Raw genomic sequence first — 22047 nt, 5'->3', positions numbered from 1 at the left:
CATGCACTGCGGGAGAGAGAGAGAGAGAGAGAGAGAGAGAGAGAGAGAGAGAGAGAGAGAGAGAGAGAGAGAGAGAGAGAGAGAGAGAGAGAGAGAGAGAGAGAGAGAGAGAGAGAGAGAGAGAGAGAGAGAGAGAGAGAGAGAGAGAGAGAGAGAGAGAGAGAGAGAGAGAGAGAGAGAGAGAGAGAGAGAATAAAATGGACAGGAAGAGAGAGGGAGAGAGAGAGAGAGAGACGGAGAGTGAATGAAACGAACAGAAAGAGGAAGAGAGAGAGAGAAAAAGGGGTTAAAAGATATTTACACTATGTGCACATAGCATGATTTATCATATATTTCACATAATGCAATTTATTTTAGAATCTTACCTAAATTAAATAATAGTTTTTTGTCCATAGTAGTACAGTATATTGTATTTAACACACAGAGGCTTTATATTTGGCAATTTGCAATACATTCCAAAAACTGCATTAAACCACATAAGTATCATGTAATCTCGACCCCCCCAAAATATACTTTCCTGAACCAACACCCCATGCCCTTTCTAGCTCTGACCTTACTGATAGCTACTCTATTGAGGAAAATAATCACCCTCATCTAGTGATCCACTTCGTCCATACCATGGAGACTTCCTCTAAAGTACTGTAGGCCCCTGCTGCCGTTATCCAACTTTATTTTTACTCTTCTCCAGGAATATGTACAGCTCTGTAGGTGGGAGGAGAGCAGAGACACGAGAGATGAGTAGAAAATATGGAGTTATATATAGATGGTATAGATAGAACACTGGGGCTCCCGAGTGGCGCAGCAGTCTATAGCACTGCATCTCAGAGCTAGAGACGTCACTACAGACACCTTGGTTTGAATCCAGGCTGTATCACAACCGGCCGTGATTGGGAGTCACACAGGGAAACGCACAATTGTCCCAGCGTCGTCCGGGTTTGGCCGGTGTAGGCCGTCATCGTAAATAAGAATTTGTTCTTAACTGACTTGCCTAGTTAAATAAAGGTTCAGTAAAATGAAGAACCATCCAGACAGTGTTGATTGAAGGAGCTATTCAGACTCCAAATGGTTGCAGTTATGCACGGTTTGAAACTTGATTTATGCATTACAGTGTAGAAACTTCGTTATTTTCCAGTGAATGTACCCCATCACCACCCCTCTCTCTTCCTAAAACGAATTCAGATGTGAGATTTTTTGTTTTCTGAATGCAGTGTTTGTATGTGTACATGTATGTACAGTGTTAGAGAGTGAGAGAGACAGAGGGAGAGGGAATGATCATGTTTGCTTTAAACTGTACATTTAAAAAGTTAGGGTGATTATTGAAGCACATAATAGGGCTAGGGTTGTGGTTGAGACTAGAGTTAAGGTTAGGTTTAAACTGGGATGTGGACATGAAGCTAGGCCTAGGGTTAGGTTTGGTTGAGGCTTGGGTTAGTGTTGAACCGGGATGTGGACATGAAGCTAGGCCTAGGGTTAGGTTTGGTTGAGGCTTGGGTTAGGTTCGAACTGGGATGTGGTCAATCAAAATAAAATCAAGGTTTATTGGTCGGTCCACAGATTTGCAGATGTTATCGCAGGTGCAGTGAAATACTTGTGTTTTAGTTCCAACAGCGCAGTAATACCTGGCAATAAAAACAATACACACATAAACCCCCCCAAATTAAGAAATATCATAACAGGAAATGTCAGAGTCCGGAATATAAATATACAGTGCCTTCAGAAGCTATTCACACCCATTGACTTTTTCCACACATATATATATACACTGCTCAAAAAAATAAAGGGAACACTTAAACAACACAATGTAACTCCAAGTCAATCACACTTCTGTGAAATCAAACTGTCCACTTAGGAAGCAACACTGACTGACAATAAATGTCACATGCTGTTGTGCAAATGGAATAGACAACAGGTGGAAATTATAGGCAATTAGCAAGACACCCCCAATAAAGGAGTGGTTCTGCAGGTGGGGACCACAGACCACTTCTCAGTTCCTATGCTTCCTGGCTGATGTTTTGGTCACTTTTGAATGCTGGCGGTGCTTTCACTTTAGTGGTAGCATGAGACGGAGTCTACAACCCACACAAGTGGCTCAGGTAGTGCAGCTCATCCAGGATGGCACATCAATGCGAGCGTGGCAAGAAGGTTTGCTGTGTCTGTCAGCGTAGTGTCCAGAGCATGGAGGCGCTACCAGGAGACAGGCCAGTACATCAGGAGACGTGGAGGAGGCCGTAGGAGGGCAACAACCCAGCAGCAGGACCGCTACCTCCGTCTTTGTGCAAGGAGGAGCAGGAGAAGCACTGCCAGAGCCCTGCAAAATGACCTCCAGCTGGCCACAAATGTGCATGTGTCTGCTCAAACGGTCAGAAACAGACTCCATGAGGGTGGTATGAGGGCCCGACGTCCACAGGTGTGGGTTGTGCTTACAGCCTAACACCGTGCAGGACGTTTGGCATTTGCCAGAGAACACCAAGATTGGCAAATTCGCCACTGGCGCCCTGTGCTCTTCACAGATGAAAGCAGGTTCACACTGAGCACGTAACAGACGTGATAGAGTCTGGAGACGCCATGGAGAACGTTCTGCTGCCTGCAACATCCTCCAGCATGACCGGTTTGGCGGTGGGTCAGTCATGGTGTGGGGTGGCATTTCTTTGGGGGGCCGCACAGCCCTCCATGTGCTCGCCAGAGGTAGCCTGACTGCCATTAGGTACCGAGATGAGATCCTCAGACCCCTTGTGAGACCATATGCTGGTGCGGTTGGCCCTTGGTTCCTCCTAATGCAAGATAATGCTAGACCTCATGTGGCTGGAGTGTGTCAGCAGTTCCTGCAAGAGGAAGGCATTGATGCTACGGACTGGCCCGCCCGTTCCCCAGACCTGAATCCAATTGAGCACATCTGGGACATCATGCCTCGCTCCATCCACCAACGCCACGTTGCACCACAGACTGTCCAGGAGTTGGTGGATGCTTTAGTCCAGGTCTGGGAGGAGATCCCTCAGGAGACCATCCGCCAACTCATCAGGAGCATGCCCAGGCGTTGTAGGGAGGTCATACAGGCACGTGGAGGCCACACACACTACTGAGCCTCATTTTGACTTGTTATAAGGACATTACATCAAAGTTGGATCAGCCTGTAGTGTGGTTTTCCACTTTAATTTTGAGTGTGACTCCAAATCCAGACCTCCATAGGTTGATAAATTGGATTTGCATTTATTATTTTTGTGTGATTTTGTTGTCAGCACATTCAGCTATGTAAAGAAAAAAGTATTTAATAAGATTATTTATTTCATTCAGATCTAGGATGTGTTGTTTAAGTGTTCCCTTTATTTTTTTTAGCAGTATGTATATGGGACACCTTGGACACCTGTGACCGGGTGTCGGGACACCTGTGACACCGGGTGCTGTAAATGTCCTGGAGGGTAGGCATTTTTCCCCTGATGATGGGTGGGGATGCTCTTAATGGTGCATCTGTAGAAGTTTGTGAGGGTCTTAAGGGCCAAGCGGAATTTATTCAGCCTCCTGAGGTTGAATAGGCGCTATTGCTCCTTCTTCACCACAATGTCTGTGTGAAGGGACCATTTCAGGTCGGCAGTGATGTGCAAGGAACTTGAAGCTTTTGACCCTCTCCTCTGTGGCCCCATCAATGTGGATGGGGGCGTGCTCTCTCTGCTGTCTCCGGTAGTCCATGATCCTTAATTTTGTTGACTCTGAGGGAGAGGTTTAGGGCAGATAGCTGTGCTACCCATCAGTAACTTACAATAGAAAGCACTCTGGGCTAATTAAAATGTGAAGGGCACTTCACTTAATAAACTTGGAGGGACTCATTGATCGTTTTCATCCCAGTAACTCTCAAATGATGGTAAAAATGTACTAGGGGGTAGCCAGTCACCCTATTCCTGGGGAGCTACAGTATAGCCCTCCTGTAGGTTTTTGCTCCAATCCTACTCTAACGCACCTGATTCTACAAATTAGCTGTTTTTATTTTTTTTTAACCTTTATTTAACTAGGCAAGTCAGTTAAGAATAAATTCTTATTTACAATGATTGTCATGTCCTGACCAGTAAAGGGGTCATTTGTCATTGTAGTATGGTCAGGGCGTGGCAGGGGGTGTTGTTTTTGTGTGTTTTGGGGTTGGTTTATTTAGAGGGGATTGGTTCTAGTTTTCATTTTCTATGTTCATTTTCTATGTGTATGGAGTATGGTTTCCAATCAGAGGCAGGTGTCTTTCGTTGTCTCTGATTGGAAGCCATACTTAGGCAGCTCTTTTTTCCTTTGGGTTTGTGGGTGGTTGTTTTCTGTATAGCCTGTGTGCCTTACGGAACTGTTTTGTCGTTTGTTTATTGTGTTTGAGTGTTCTCTCTAAATAAAGAAAGAAGATGAGCACTATACCCACTGTGCCTTGGTCTGTCCCTTACGACACTTATGACAATGATGGCCTAGTTCGGGGCAGAATGACAGATTTTTACCTTGTCAGCTCGGGGATTCAATTTTGCAACCTTTCAATTACTAGTCCAACGCTATAACCAGTGGGCTACCTGCCGCCCCTGCTGCTTGTCAGGACCTTGATTTTCTGAATCAGATGGGAGTTGGACTAGATCAAACCCCTGCACATTCTGTATCTCTCTAGGAGTAGGGCTGGCCCTCTGGCATAGACTAATATCCAGTATGACCCTTCTCAGAAAGGACCAAAGGTTTTATTTTCTGATTAGCCATGGTTAACATTCGATCATGTGAGCCTGCCTTAGGGATGAGTTTTCCCTATGGCCCCTTAGAAGGCAGAGAACTGACAGTTGAGCGTATTTAAGTATGCTATCATGAAGTTCAACGGGATTTTAAGTTCACACTTCCCTCAAAAGACAAAAGACTAAATCATAGAGTCAGAGTGTATTGAAGGATTGGCACTACATTGCCTTGATTACAGTGAGTGGATTGGGTGCACTCTGAGGCCTGTCTTCCATACAGATGAAACTGACATCAGACCAGAGAATAGCTGTTTTTAATTTCTGACAAAAGATTGATCCTGAGACTGTGAAAGCTGTGATCTAATGATGCTGTAGATCATTCATTTTGATAATTGGATTTCAAACTGTGGAAATCTTAAGGTTTTGATTTCGTTGGATAAAGAGGGGCATGTGAGAGGGATGGTTGATAGGTCTATCTACCCCTTGGAATTATCAGTTCACCATGTTAAAAGAGACACTGAACAGAAATATCAACGCAACATGTAAGCAAAGTGTTGGTCCCATGTTTCATCAGCTGAAATAAAAGATCCCAGAGATGTTCCATATGCACAAAAAGCTTATTTCTTTCAAATCTTGGCACAAATTTGTTTACATCCCTGTTAGAGTATTTCTCCTTTGCCAAGATAATCCATTCACCTGACAGGTGTGGCATATCAAGAGCTGATTAAACGGCATGATCATTCCACAGGTGCACCTTGTGCTGGGGACAATAAAAGGCCACTCTAAAATGTGCAGTTTTGTCACACAACACAATGCCACAAATGTCTCAAGTGTTGAAGGAGTTTGCAATTGGCATGCTGACTGCAGAAATGTTCACCAAAGCTGTTGCCAGATAATTGAATGTTCATTTCTCTACCATAAGCCGCCTCCAACGTTGTTTTAGAGAATTTGACAGTACATCAAACCAGCATCACAACTTGTTAATAATTACACAATCAAGGAAATACAGACTTATATCATATCTAATTACAGAAAAAGAACAGGAGGAATTGACACGTGAAGAATATTTTCCTCAGATACGGTTTCTTATCTTCATAGATGAATGCATTATTCTGCTGCAGCACGGTGCTTCCTAGTCCTTCCAGTGCACATGCATGCGAACCCTGACTGTAAACTAGCACCATGGACAGCAGCTGTTGGCTACCGGCACATACAACGATTTAGCGTTTCATTACATTTGGGCTAACCCGGCTGGCAGAGCAATCATATGTGAGGCAGTCATGTATTTGAAAGTAAACTCGTATTGATAATGAGTGGTAGTGGTCGCTGCCGGAGGGGTGGTGAGGAGAGGGGTGGGGGTGACAAGGGGGGAGGGATATTAAGAGATGTCCCTGGGGAGGAAGACGGATTGAAGTAAACATGTTCAACAATTGGAATGTCTTAAAATAGAGTGGACTAAAATAGAACAGCGGGATAATCAGATCGCAACGGTCTCTTAAATGATCTAGCCTGCCACACTTCTCACAGGAGATAACTTTGATGCAGAGAGAATCCACACACTCAGCGTCAGTAGCCAGTGAGGACACGCAGTGTTCGGCATCATCATCTCTGTCTCTCTATCCTCTGAAAGTAGCGTTAATTCATGGCCTCAAGTAACTTCTACTAACGAGGAAAAACCCGATGTTTTTTCTAATTCAACTCCAGTTGATTGGAAGCCCGCGGAGAAATCAGCTCAAGCCTCGAGGGCACTTGGATGCTCGCAGCTGAGCCGGTAGTCACCGCGCGCCTAATGGGAGACATGCACAGGATCATTAATTATTTGGATTTTGTGAAATTTCCAATTCTGTCATTTATCAGTTACGCTATACCGATATTTTGGGTTTGCCTGCTCCTGGTTGCTAAAGTAGGCTACACAGTGACAATGCACTTTTGGTCCTGAGGCAGAACACCGCGTCACTATTCTAGGAAAGGAGCATTTGAAACTGAACCTGTTGACAATGTTGATTTATTGATCACGAGGTGGTTCTTCGAGTCACCGTTTTGGAATAGTTTTATTTTTACAATAACGCATGGCAATATGATCCGATATAAGGAAAGGAACCTGTAGTAAATAATTGCGCAATTGACACGAATTATGCTGTGCACAGTGTTACATTACATCTCTGGTTAAATGTGTTGATCATTGCCTGGGTTCAGATCCCCACAGCGCGAATCAATTGAGTGAGTAGGTTTTTTTTTCTCCCGGATCCTCAGTTGTGTTGCTCTCCTCATTTACCCATCTGTCTTATCGACGACTCAACACAGCACATTGTGAATCAAATGGAAATAACTTCGTGCGATGTCTTCTATTTCTGAGCTGTATTTCTGGATTCCACACAGCCAATTGATTATGTGCGAATGGGGGGGATGGTTCGTTGTTAAAAATAGCCTGCCACTTGAGGATGAGGCGCCGAGATGAACAGGTTGCTGCTTACTGAAACTTACTGGGAGCAAATGCGGAAAGATGCTTCACCCTCATCTAACCTATCGTGGATCTGTTCACTTCTCTTTAAATCTTCCAGGAATGCATGATACACGACCTGAAAATACCGCATCAAACATTTACAGATTCACAACGAAAATAATCGAACATTAATTTTCCATATGTGTTTCATTGAATTCGTTATAAAAACGTTGACTCTTGGATAAGAAGACAACAGAGGAATCTAGCAGCTGCTTGTTGATGGCACTACGCGCCGGGAGGACTTGGTTTGGGCAGGTTTTGCGCAGAGTTTCTAGGCTGCAGGGCTCGTGGTCCCGGCGATCGAGCAGTCTCCTGTGTCTCTCTGCGAACCCGGAGCAGGATCTGGGGACCTGTTACAGGGATCGCACACATAGCAGTCTCCACTACTGCTCCTCCGTCCAGCGCACCCACCGTCACCAACACGCGCCAGTCTGTCCCTCCTCTTCCAGCCGCTGCCAACGCTTTCCCGATTGCTGCGCAGCCTTCCCGGGGGATACGAGGGGACATGAGCCCCTCACTCGCCGGTTCCTGGTGGTCATGAAGCGGCAGAACGTGCGGACCTTGTCCCTGATCATCTGCACGTTCACGTACCTGCTGGTCGGGGCCGCGGTGTTCGATGCCCTGGAGTCAGATTTTGAGATGCGGGAGAAAGAACAGCTGGAGGCAGAGGAGAAGCGTCTCCAAGGGAAATATAACATTAGCGAGGACGACTACCGCAAACTGGAGACCATCATTATGGAGGCCGAGCCCCACAGGGCTGGGGTTCAGTGGAAATTTGCTGGATCTTTTTACTTTGCCATCACAGTCATCACCACCATAGGTGAGTCTGCAGTCTACACGCCATGGAGGTTTAATTGCGTAACAGCATTACGCACAACCACTGTGTCAAGATAATGTCAGTTATGCGATGATTTACAGTCTATAGCCTAATCACAGTCAGGGTCGTGGTTGTTGGGTGGTGAAAAGGCTCCATTTTAAATAGTTACATAACTTATAACCACTATATAGCACAATGAATTAAAGTCAACACAGCATTGTGCGGCGTTTCACTAAACTTAGTTCAGCAACATGTAGTCTATACCCACTACCCGGTATTAACCCTTAAAACCTGTTCATTATGCAACATAAATTGTTTTCGAAAAGTAGGTCAAATGTCGTTTTAGCTCTGGTATGTTAACAGGCGAAACAAAATGATGATGCAATAACAGTAAAATGCCACCTGTGCATGGCAATGTTTCTGCACATCAACTTTATAGAAAATAAAAACATATTTACTACCATCAGTAGCATCAAAATAATGCGTCTGCCTAGATGAACGGACCATTTCCGTTATACAGTTCACCAGCTAATCAATTTAATCAGAAAAGATAAGTAGCCTACACAAAAAATCAGACCTATAGGTTACTGTATGCAATCATTCCCTCGAGTACCACATTGCACCATCAGCCTACCACGCCGCTGAGATAGACTAGAACACATTTTTGGAAACCAAATAATGACAGGCCTACATGTATAATAATTTCAACTGCACTACTGTTGCTGCATCTGCATTACCCCTGTAGAAAACAGGTTTGAGTCCTTTACATTTCCGTCATGATTTAATGACAGATCATGCAAGTGGTAGGTTACAAAATGTTGTGATTGATTAAGCGTCAACACAAAAAACTGTGGAGGTTTTCAATACGTTTACATTCACACAAAAAAAAATCGATATTAAACTGATTATGGCAGAAGGCGGAGTATGGCATTAGTAATGTTAACACCTTACTCTGCTTATTTTAATAATCGTGTAAGCATACACCGATAACACACCTGGTTTTCTGAGCAACCTTTCTACGCATGTGCAAGTGAATAGTTTTCACATACTTTACATGTCCGAACTCAGAATCAAATAGTCTACACAAAAATAATGGTCACTGTGGTAGAACGTTTATTTTGATTGGCGATTTTCTGCATTTTCCATCAGCCTGATTTCAGATGTGTCCATGTAAACATTTTATTAGGGAAGTCGTTCTTCTTGCAAAGCATGTAAACGTATTAAACGAACTATTATATTAACCAGACTATCCACAACAATCGCATTATTGTGTGAACGTAACTTTATCTGAAGTTCATTCTGTCAGTTGTTGCTGCAGCTTGAACATGAGCTGAGCTGCTGAAAAGACACATCCTCGTGCTCCTGCAGGCTGCGCTGCCTACAGCCACGTCACGAGGGAGGATCTGCAGCTGGCCATGCACGAACTGCCTAAATAAAACGCAGATAACCTTTTCTCAGCCAAATGATCACGTCCTTCCTTTTCCTCCAACGAATTTTAGCCCGAATGTCTAGCCTGACTATATCCAATTTGATAGAAGATAACAGATGTATATGCTCTAGGATATAGAGTAAGGCCTACAAGATTAGCACATAGCGAGCAGGCCTTTCTAATCAACCTGGAAGGATATTGACCTCATCCCGCCAGTAGAGGATGCCTGGTTATTCTTTAAAAGTGCTTTCCTCACCATCTTAAATAAGCATGCCCCATTTAAAAAATGTAGAACCAGGAACAGATATAGCCCTTGGTTCACTCCAGACCTGACTGTCCTTGACCAGCACAAAAACATCCTGTTTTTACTGCATTAGCATCGAATAGTCCCTGCGATATGCAACTTTTCAGGGAAATTAGGAACCAATATACACAGGCAGTTAGGAAAGCAAAGGCTAGCTTTTTCAAACAGACATTTCCATCCTGTAGCACAAACTCCAAAAAGTTCTGGGACACTGTAAAGTCCATGGAGAATAAGAGCACCTCCTCCTCCCAGCTGCCCACTGCACTGAGGCTAGGAAACACTGTCACCACCGATAAATCCACGATAATTAAGAATTTCAATAAGCATTTTTCTACGGCTGGCCATGCTTTCCACCTGGCTACCCCTACCCCGGTCAACAGCCCTGCACCCCCCACAGGAACTTGCCCAAGTCTCCCCCATTTTTTCTTCACCCAAATACAGATAGCTGATGTTCTGAAAGAGCTGCAAAATCTGGACCCCACCCGGGCTAGACAATCTGGACCCTTTCTTTCTAAAATGATCAGCCGAAATTGTTGCAACCCCTGTTACTAGCCTGTTCAACCTCTCTTTCGTATCGTCTGAGATCCCCAAAGATTGGAAAGCTGCCGCGGTCATCCCCCTCTTCAAAGGGGGAGACACTCTAGACCCAAACTGATACAGACCTGTATCTATTCTACCCTGCCTTTCTAAGGTCTTTGAAAGCCAAGATTACAAACATATCACCGACCATTTCGAATCCCACCGTACCTTCTCCGCTATGCAATCTGGTTTCCGAGCTGGTCATGGGTGCACCACAGCCACGCTCAAGGTCCTAAACGATATCATAACTGCCATCGATAAGAGACAATACTGTGCAGCTGTATTCATCAACCTGGCCAAGGCTTTCGACTCTGTCAATCACCACATTCTTATCGGCAGACTCAACAGCCTTGGTTTCTCAAATGACTGCCTCGCCTGGTTCACCAACTACTTCTCAGATAGAGTTCAGTGTGTCAAATCGGAGGGCCTGTTGTCCGGACCTCTGGCAGTCTCTATGGGGGTGCCACAGGGTTCAATTCTCTGGCCGACTCTCTTCTCTGTATACATCAATGATGTCGCTCTTGCTGCTGGTGATTCTCTAATCCACCTCTATGCAGACGACACCAGTCTGTATACTTCTGGCCCTTCGTTGGACACTGTGTTAACTAACCTCCAGACGAGCTTCAATGCCATACAACTCCCCTTCCGTGGCCTCCAACTGCTTTTAAACGCAAGTAAAACTAAATGCATGCTCTTCAACTGATTGCTGCCCATACCTGCCGGCCCGTCCAGCATCACTACTCTGGATGGTTCTGAGTTAGAATATGTGGACAACTACAAAGACCTAGGTGTCTGGTTACACTGTAAACTCTCCTTCCAGACTCACATTAAGCATCTCGAATCCAAAATTAAATCGAGAATCGGCTTCCTATTTCGCAACAAAGCATCCTTCACTCATGCTGCCAAACATATCCTCGTAAAACTGACTATCCTACCGATCCTTGACTTAGGCGATGTCATTTACAAAATAGCCTCCAACACTCTACTCAGCAAATTGGATGCAGTCTATCACAGTGCCATCCGTTTTGTCACTAAAGCCCCATATACTACCCACCACTGCGACCTGTATGCTCTCGTTGGCTGGTCCTCGCTTCATATTCGCCGCCAAACCCACTGGCTCCAGGTCATCTATAAGTTTTGATAGGTAAAGACCGCCTTATCTCAGCTCACTGGTCACCATAGCAGCATCCACCCGTAGCACGCGCTCCAGCAGGTATATTTCAATGGTCACCCCCAAAGCCAATTACTCCTTTGGCCGCCTTTCCTTCCAGTTCTCTGCTGCAAATGACTGGAAAGAATTGCAAAAATCACTGAAGCTGGAGACTCATATCTCCCTCCCTAACTTTAAGCACCAGCTGTCAGAACAGCTCACAGATCACTGCACCTGTACATAGCACATCTGTAAATAGCCCATCCAACTACCTCATCCCCATACTGTTATTTATTTTATTTATTTTGCTCCTTTGCACCCCAGTATCTACTTGCACATTCATCTCCTGCACATCTATCACTCCAGTGTTTAATTTCCATAATGTAATTATTTCGCCACTATGGCCTATTTATCGCTTTACCTCCCTTATCCTACCTAATTTGCACACACTGTATATATACTTTTTTTCTATTGTATTTTTGACCCTATGTTTGTTTATTCCATGTGTAACTCTGTGTTGTTGTTTGTGACACATGGCTTTGTTTTATCTTTGCCAGGTCGCAGTTGTAAATGAGAACTTGTTCTCAACTAGCCTACCTGGTTAAATAAAGGTGAAATAAAAGAAATAAAACAAAACATATTCAGAGTAGTCTGGTGCCTTTCATGTACAGATTTGCATGGCCTATATTTACCTTAGGGCCTATAATGAGCATGCTAGTTAATTGATTGAAGTGGTATTGCCAACCTTAAAGTGAAAGGTTTAGCCTCCTTTGATCTTTGCCACAGTATGGACATCTCTTTAAGCAGCTCTCATCCACAAAACAATGGATGTTAAGGTGAATCAGCATTTCTATAAAACAAGACACAATCATAATGGTCTTTGTAGAGGGCCAAGAAAAGACAGGCAGTAGATTAGATAGCATTGTTTCTACACTGAGAGTAGGCCTACATTTTAGCCTAATTTCATAACTTTTATTTGTTTACATTTATTTAAAGCAGTAACTCCCCTCAATGTATTCTGATCATTTAATGATTCTAGGACCAAGAAAATATTTTCAAAATTGCTTCTGAACTTTCATAATTGCCTTTTCGTTAATGGGAAAATATGGTAATTTTTTCAAATTCCTGAAAAGTTTCTGTTTTGGAGAGAAGAGGTTTTTATCAGACAGAAATCAATATCAATAATTCATTTCCCCCAAACAATATTTGAAGAAACTGTATCGAAGATCAGAGCAGGTGGGCTTTAGGCCTACATTAGGGAAAGGGGAACCCTAGTCAGTTGCGCAACTGAATGCGTTCAACCGAAATGTGTCTTCTGCATTTAACCCAACCCCTCTGAAGCATAGAGGTGCATGGGGACACCATCTACGTTATGGACACCATCTACGTATTATATTATTCAACACGGGCACTTAACGGTGCAAAGGAAACTAATGCACTAATCACGTCTTCAGATAAGCCTAGCAAAACTTATTAACTGGCTACTGTAGAGTGTAAATTCAGGTAGTACCCTTCCATTGTATTTTTTTAAGTTACAGCAGTTAAAGAACATTCAAATTAAAGGGCTTTAGAGTTGTATCTACATGTATAATGAGCTGGTTAGATCTATTTGAATGTGAAACGATCCCTTTAGAGTTTGGCCATATTTCCATTGTTGAATGTAAGCCACAGGAAATTGGTGGCACTTTAAATGGTGAGGACGGGCTCCTGGTAATGGCTGGAGTGGAATAGGTGGAATATTATCTTATTTCCATGTGTTTGATGGCACTCAAGGACATTCAAAGACTTGTCCCGAAGCCACTCCTGCGTTGTCTTGGCTGTGTGCTTAGGGTCGCTGTCCTGTTGGATGGTGAATCTTCACCTCAGTCTGAGGTCCTGAGCTCTCTGGAGCAGGCTTTCATCAATAATCTCTCTGTACTTTGCTCTGTTCATCTTTCCCTCGATCCTGACTAGTCTCCCAGTCCCTGCTGCTGAAAAACATCCCCACAGCATGATGCTGCCAGCACCGTGCTTCACCATAGGGATGGTGCCAGATTGCCTCCAGATGTGACACTTGGCATTTAGACCAAAGAGTTCAAAGAGTTACATCAGACCAGAGAATCTTGTTTCTTATGGTCTGAGTGCTTTAGGTGGCTTTTGGCAAACTCAAAGCGGGCTGTCAAGTGCCTTATTATAAAATAAATTTATTTTCCCCCCAATTTCGATCTTGTCTCATCGCTGCAACTCCCCAACGGGGATTCAATTATTTTCTTTCCCTCATCGATTTACACACAATACCGCAAAATGACAAGGCAAAAACAGGTTTATAGAAATTTTTGCAAATGTATTCAAAATAAAAAATGGAAATAATAAATTTACATAAGTATTCAGACCCTTTACTCAGTACTTTGTTGAAGCATCTTTTGCAGCGATTTCAGCCTTGAGTCGTCTTGGGTATGACACTACAAGCTTGGCACACCTGTATTTGGAGAGTTTCTCCCATTCTTCTCTGCAGATCCTGCCAAGCTCTGTCAGGTTGGATGGGGAGCGTTGCCGCACAGCTATTTTCAGGTCTCTCCAGAGAGGTTTGATCGAGTTCACATCTGGGCTCTGGCTGGGCCACTCAAGGACATTCAGAGACTTGTTCGAAGCCACTCCTGCGTTGTCTTGGCTGTGTGCGTAGGGTCGCTGTCCTGTTGGATGGGGAACCTTCACCTCAGTCTGAGGTCCTGAGCTCTCTGGAGCAGGCTTTCATCAAGGATCTCTCTGTACTTTGCTTTGTTATTCTCAATCCTGACTAGTCTCCCAGTCCCTGCCGCTGAAAAACATCCCCACAGCATTATGCTGCCACCAGTATGCTTCACCGTAGGGATGGTGCCAGGTTTCCTCCAGATGTGAAGCTTGGCATTCAGACCAAAGAGTTCAATCTTGGTTACATCACACTAGAGAATCTTGTTTCTCATGATCTGAGAGTGCTTTAGGTGCCTTTTGTCAAACTCCAAGCGTGCCGTGTGCCTTATTCATTTTCTCCCCAATTTCGATCTTGTCTCATTGCTGTAACTCCCCAACGGGCTCGGGAGAGGCGAAGGTGGAGTCATGTGTCCTCCAAAACATGACCCACCTAACCATGCTCCTTAACACCCGCCAGCTTAACCTGGAAGCCAGCCGCACCAATGTGTCGGAGGAAACACCGTTCAACTGCCGCCCGGGGTGAGCCTGCAGGCGCCTGGCACTGCCAGAAGGAGTTGCTAGGGCGCGATGAGCAAAGTAAAGCCCCGTCCACACCCTACCTTAAGCCGGACGACGCTGAGCAAATTGTGCACTGTTCTATTGGACTCCCGGCCATGGCCGGTTGTGGCACAGCCCGGGAATGAACCCTGGTCTGTAGTAATGCCTCTAGCACTGCGATGCTCTGCCTTAGTCCGCTGCGCCACTCGGGAGGCCCGTCATGTGCCTTTTACTGAGGAGTGGCTTCCGTCTGGACACTCTACCATAAAAGTCTGATTGGTGGAGTGGTGCATAGATGGTTGTCCTTCTGGAAGGTTCTCCCATCTCCACAGAGGAACTCTGGAGCTCTGTCGGAGTGACCAGTGGGTTCTTGGTCACCTCCCTGACCAAGGCCCTTCTACCCCGATTGCTTAGTTTGCGGCCAACTCTAGGAAGAGTCTTGGTGCTTCCAAACTTCTTCCATTGAAGAATGATGGAGGCCAATGTGTTCTTGGGGACCTTCAATGCTGCAGAGATGTTTTGCCTCAACACAATCCTGTCTTGGAGCTCTACGGACAATTCCTTGGACCTCATGGCTTTGATTTTGCTCTGACATGCATTGTCAACTGTGGGACCTTATATAGACAAGTGTGTGCCTTTCCAAATCATGTCGAATCAATTTAATTTACCACAGGTGGACTCCAGTCAAGTTGTAGAAACATCTGAAGGATGATCAATAGAAACAGGATGCACGTGATCTCTATTTCGAGTCTCATAGCAAAGGATCTGAGTACTTATGTAAATAAGATATTTACATTTTTAATTTTTAATACATTTGTTAAAAATTCTAAAAACCTGTTTTCGCTTAATTGTTATGGGTTAATGTGTGTAGATTGATGGGTAAAAATGGTTTGATCAATTTTAGAATAAGGCTGTAACGTAACAAAATGCGCAAAAGGGAAGGGGTCTGAATTCTTTCCGAATGCATTGTAAATACACAATGAGTAACGATAACATGGCTATATACATGGGGTACCAGTACCGAGTCGATGTGCAGGGGTACGAGGTAATTGAGGTAGATACATATAGGTAGGGATAAAGTGACTCGGCAACAGGATTGATAATTAACTGTAGCAGCAGCATATGTGATGAGTCAAAAGAGTTAGTGCATAAAGGGTCAATGCAGATAGTTAAATAGTTAACCAAAAGTTACATGCACTAACTATTTAGCAGTCTGATGGCTTGGGAGTAGATGCTGTTCAGGGTCCTGTTGGTTCCAGACTTGGTACATCGGTACTGCTTGCCTTGCGGTAGCAGAGAGAACAGTGTATGACATGGGATGTTGGAGATTTGTACAATTTTAGGGCCTTCCTCTGACACTGCCTGGTATAGAGGTTCTGAATGGCAGGGAGCTCGGCCCTATTTATGTACTGGGCCGTACGCACAAACCTCTGTAGCACCTTGCGGTCGGATGCCTAGCAGTTGCCATACCGAGTGGTGATGCAGCCAGTCATGATGCTCTCAATGCAGCTGCCAAATCTTTTCAGCCTCCTGAGGGGGAAGAGGCGTTGTCGTGCCCTCTTCACGACTGCGTTGGTGTGTGGACCATGATAATTCCTTAGAACCTCGAACCTAAATGTCAGTGTTTAAAACTTAACCGTTAGCTGTTTAGATTTGCCAGTAAGCATTCTCATCTTAAACACAGACGTTTAGAATGCAAGATTAAACATGATAGTCAGCTTTTTCCAGTCAGTTTCCAACCAGGAGAACACCTATATCTCATAAGTGTTCAGATTTTAAACACTAGTGTTTACTTTCCCATCGTAGAATACATTTAGTCATTCGAAATTGATGTGACTTTCCCCGCCTTTAATTCAGATGAGTGATCGAAATGTCTGTCACCTTACCTACCTTTCAGCACAACTGAACAGGACATTTGATTCAAGAAATCTTGGTGTTGTTGTTACTCGGCTATGTTGACTTAATTTCCGTTAACTCTCTCAGAGTGAAAATATATGGGAAGGGCCTCATCATATTTATAAAGTGTATAAATGTAAGTCCGTTATCATTTCTACACAGTTTCCATTTTAGTCATTTAAAGTATATTGATATATATATTCTTTACTCGAACCAGCCGTGGGCGTGATTGGACCCCCTCATGGGCTGGATCCGACCCGGGGACCATACCTGTCAGGGCAATGAGATTGAGACCGTAACCTCATATAAATATCTTGGAATTTTAATTGATGACGGCCTCTCTTTTACAGTTTTTAACAATCACTTCGGCACGAATTTCAGAACCTTGTGGTCACTTTTCAAAACTCTAGACACAAAACTCAAAACTGTCATCACTTGTAACACAGGCTGTCCAATGTTCAAAACATTGCATTGTGCATTCATATCTTTAAAGAAACCTTGCACTTGCAGAATCATTGGTTCAAATAACTCATTTATAATGAAATACCATAGGAACATTCATTTAGATCACCCACACACAAGATACCGATAGTTTCACTGTGTAGTTGTTCGTACAATCATTAAATATTGTAGTACAAAATATGTGATACATGTTTCATTATGCTACTACACGTAAATACATCACTGTAAAAGGACTAGTAGAGAGAATATTACAGCCACGGTGGAATCATTGAACAAAATATTAAATGTATTGATGAAATACAATAAAATCACAACATAGGTTTCTTTGAATCAAAGCAAAAATAATTAGCTACAAAAAAATAAAAAACTACAGTAAAACATCAACTGCAGTGTTCCTCACCTGGCTTACTGTAAAAAGCAAAATAAAGGCTTGATTACTGTACTTCTATATTTCCCTCAACCCTGTCTTGGGGATTTGGCCACAGGTTCTGATCCACATCACAATGGATGTTTTCGTTAGCCAAACATCTTGGGAAGAATCTTCGGGCGAATCCAGGCCTGACACTGGTCTGCCATGATGTCATTGCATGCGTCATCCATGGCCTGGAGAAGGGCGGGTTGTTCGTGAGGGCGCCTATCATATACCTTCCACCTCCATGTGGAGAAAAATACCTCAATCGGGTTAAGGAAAGGAGAGTAAGTACAGGGTGGTAAATTGTGGATGGGCCTGAAACCATGCTTGCACCATTTGAGCATGGTGGAACCTGACATTATCCCACACAATGACATATGTCACGCCATCAGCTCTACAGACCTGATTTATCCCATCAAGGAAGGTTACATTCGAACAGCGAATCATGTGGCTGCCTGCAACTCAATATATTGAGTATATAGAGTAGAGAGCTTTAGATGTTGTTCGACCAAACATTAGAAGGCAAGATGAGTAATCTAAGCAACTTTGACCTTGGTATGATTGTTGATGCCACACATGGTGATTCCAGCATCTCAGAAACAGCTGCTCTACTGGGATTTTTACGCACTACAGTCTCCAGAGTTTACAGAGAATGGTGCGATAAACAAAACACATTCAGTGAGCGGCATTTCTGTGGGCAAAAACACCTTGTTAATGAGAGAGGTCAGAGGAGAATGTCCAGACTCATTCAAGCTAACAGAAAGGCCACAAATGCTCAAATAGCAGCTGTTTAAAACAGTGGTGTGCAGAATGGCATTTCTTAACATACAACACAATGAATAATTCAGGCTGTTGTGGAGGCAAAAGGGGGTCCTACCCAGTACTAGATAGGTGTACCTAATAAGATAGAGTGTACAGTAATGTCAAATCTGAAAACATGGTCTGGAAAAGTGGTACATGGGACCATAGAAACAGGGTCTGATAAAGAATGATGATGAAATATTACATCCATAGATAATGTAGTCTAATTGGTTCATGTTCCACGGTAATTGGTGTCAATGGATCTCGTTATCCTGAAACTTTCATGATCTAAACATGGAATATTGTTTCTCAGTTTCCATAAAACTATGCATTAAGAGTAATGCAACAGTCATTTATAATTTTGATCAGTTGTATCAATTGATAGTTAGATCATTGTAATGAAATGAATAGACAGTCATCTCAGATGTAATGTGTGAATTGCATTTTGAAATGGTAATACTTTGATGTTAAGTTGTATCATTTTTAACAGATGATTTTAGTTTAATGAACAAATGATCTTAGCTTTATGTGTATTGTGTCCAAGCAATTGGATAAAGTGTTAGTTTAGAAAAATGTGCATTTTGATCATCGGTTGTGAGTTTTGTGTCTAGAGTTTTGAAAAATGACATCAAGGTTCCGAAATTAGTGCCAAAGTGACTGTAAAAAACTGTAAATTGCATTTTCAACAACTTACAAAAAAATTTAAGCTGAAATTGGGATTTTATTTTAGGAATAAGTCCTGTTTTTCTTTTGAAGCCAGAAGGAGGCTAGTAGAGAGAATATTACAGCCACGGTGGAATCATTGAACAAAATATGAAATTTATTGATGAAATACAATAAAATCAGCTACATTTTAGCCTTTACTAGACTATGGGGATATTTTAAATATGAATGCTTCCACTCAGTGTTTGAGATCAATTTACACCCTTTACAATGGCACTTTGAGATTTATTTTAAACTGCAAAACCCTTACGCACCACAGCACTTTGTATACCAGGGTTGGCTGGCCTTCTCTAGTCACTCGTAGGCTCAGTCACTGGTATACCTTTATTTACAAAGCCATTTTTGGTTTACTATCTTTTTATTTGGGAATTTTTATTGTTCAGAAATGTGGTGGGTCGTCTCTTCGTTCGCTGGACTTTATCTTGCTAACTGTTCCAAATGTCCGAACTGAATTTGGTAAAAGGGCTTTTATGTACTCTGCGCCATCGGCTTGGAACGCCTTACAAAATACTTTTAAACTGGACAAACTTCTCCCGATTGGTATTTTTAAATCACTGATGAATGATTTTGAGACTGATTCCCTGACCTGTCAATGTTTTTAACTTGCTGTTTTTGATTTTGTTAGAGTCTTGTGAATTCTATGGTTTTTACTAGATTACTTGTAGTTTTTCATGTTGTTTGTCTGTAATTTTTGTAATGACTTGGCGCTGCCTATCTTGGCCAGGACGCTCTTGAAAAAGAGATTTTAAATCTCAATGACTTAAATAAAGGTTAAATATATATATATTTTAAATACGCTTCTAACCCCTGCCCTAGGTGCAGACTGAGACATCCCATTGGGAAGTGAATGATAAGACGAGCACTGTGCCTCTCATGATAACAGAGGTCAACAGTATGAACACAATTTCCTTTTCTTTAAAGAAATGGAATATGATAAAGGACCAGGGCCACTACAGGGAGAGTGCATGTATAACCTATACATATAGTATTGTACACAGTGTTTTATAAGTGGGTCAGCCCATGGCTATGCATGGCTGTAGAGTGTATTGATGGCTTGCCTTATAATGAGTTTACCTGACCTGGCTCATACGTTTCTGGTTTCAACAGATGGAGAAGGGCTTAGGAGCTAGTTATGTTTGAATAATACGAACATGTTTAAAATATTATCCAATGAATCAAAATCTTGCTCTAGCCTATCTACATGAGCTGGATAGTTATGGAAATGATATTGTAGTTATTACATTCTAATTACACGTTCCATATACAGATGAATAAAGAGTTTATATGGATACGGGCCACAGCGTTGCAGTTTTGACAAACTATTTGTTTTTCCATCAAAACATTCGCAGGACGATGAGTCACTTGACACTAACGGCTTGCCATGTGAGGGGTAAAGCAAAAATACTAAACACAAATGGTACACGTTATGTACACAAGGCTGATAATGCTGTATCCATAGGCTGATAATATTGGCTGTAGTTGTTAGTGCTAGCTGGATAGACAGACATCAGAAGGGCAGAATGAACCTTGGGAACCTCTCAGGGTGTGTGTGTGTGTGTGTGTGTGTGTGTGTGTGTGTGTGTGTGTGTGTGTGTGTGTGTGTGTGTGTGTGTGCGTGCGTGCGTGCGTGCGTGCGTGCGTGCGTGCGCACTGTAAGATTTTTTTTTTCAACTAAATATTATTAAGTACCTGATTCCACAGCCTTTTTTTTGTTTACTCAACTTTTCGGTCAAAGTGTTACCTGAATTTAACATTTTTAGTCGGCCAAAACTTAGCTCCAACATGAGGAAACGTAGACAAAAATGAAGTCAACTTCAGAATAATTGTTTGCTCAATATGTATCATATGTTTATTCAAATAGAAATGATTATTTTGGCGTTTTACCAAGGCGGCAGCTGTGGAGCTAGTTTCAAACACAGTGCTATTAACATACAACATACATGACTACATTGTGCATGTTCATGTTTATTTCTACATGAATTAGTATTCAACGTGCCGTCTCCTGGGATTTGAACTCACAACCTCTTGGTTCACAGCATTTCAATCTTCCTGCTACACAACTATGTCTGTGTCAGTAACTGATTTCAATGGTATTGCTACACTTTGTACTTCAAAGTAAACCTCTGCTATGTTAAAAGTATACTCAAGAAAAAATATTTGATTTATCATAGTGATTAAGGAGTAACATTAAAACAAAGAAATATGCCCCACCAACATTAGACAACTATACAGAAAAAACTCAAATTGATTAAATAAGTACAGCAAATCAATGATGAGAGAATAGTCAGATGAACTGGTAATTGACACAGACATGGTGGTGTAGCAGGAAGTTAAGAATGTCATGAACCAAGAGATTGTGAGTTCAAATCCCAGGTGAGGACATGTCAAATAATAATTACTGTATAACTAAACATGCACAATGTGTTTCAAATATGTAAGTTGAAAACATTGTATGCCACAATCTGTTTGTGTAACTAGATACTGTATACAGCCTTTTTTTTAGTTAAGATACCAAAAATAAAAAATTGGGGTTGAATGAACATACAGTAAGACAGTAAGAGAAAATACATTATTTTAAGTGGACAGAATTGTTTCCTATGTTTTCTCAAGTTGGAACCAACTAAAAATGTTAAGTTCAGGTAACACTTTGACCGTAAAGTTGAGTAAACAAAAAAAAGGCTGTGGAACCAGTTACTTAATTATAATGTGTTGAAACAACTAGATTTGTGGGTGTTTTTGTACACTGTGTGTGTGTGCGTGTGTGCGTGCGTGCATGTATGCGTGCACAGCATATGTGAACAAAGAAAGTCGATATCCACAAGTCTGGACACAGGACTGTCATAATGATTTGGAGAAGTCATTCAAGAGAGAACAACTACAGACTCCAGTAAACATTTTGGCTGTGCTTGTTGTGTGTAAAAATAAACCAAAACTGTAGAATTATTTCCTGAATTTGACTATAGTTGATTTTCAGATAAAATCCTCATCGTCATCATCATCATCACCATGGGCACCAACACTGCCAACTGCTTGTAATCTATAAGTAGCGTGTGATCGTCCTGATTTAGGAGGGGAGATGAGCACA

General features: G+C 42.5%; 1 protein-coding gene across 1 annotated transcript in view; it reads left to right on the top strand.

Annotated features, from left to right (window-relative positions):
• The first annotated feature begins 7401 nt into the window (after nt 1–7401).
• LOC106588605 (potassium channel subfamily K member 9-like) overlaps nt 7402–22047 on the top strand; it is a 37312-nt gene continuing 22666 nt past the window's right edge. The window contains exon 1 of the mRNA XM_045709209.1: nt 7402–8002. Within this exon, the coding sequence (XP_045565165.1) occupies nt 7402–8002 (601 nt within the window). The remainder of the gene's footprint in view (nt 8003–22047) is intronic.

This window comes from Salmo salar, chromosome ssa27, assembly GCF_905237065.1.
Source record: "Salmo salar chromosome ssa27, Ssal_v3.1, whole genome shotgun sequence".
NCBI classification, from domain to species: domain Eukaryota; kingdom Metazoa; phylum Chordata; class Actinopteri; order Salmoniformes; family Salmonidae; genus Salmo; species Salmo salar.
Note: the sequence above shows the minus strand (reverse complement) of the source record. Positions and strands in the feature narration are given on the sequence as shown.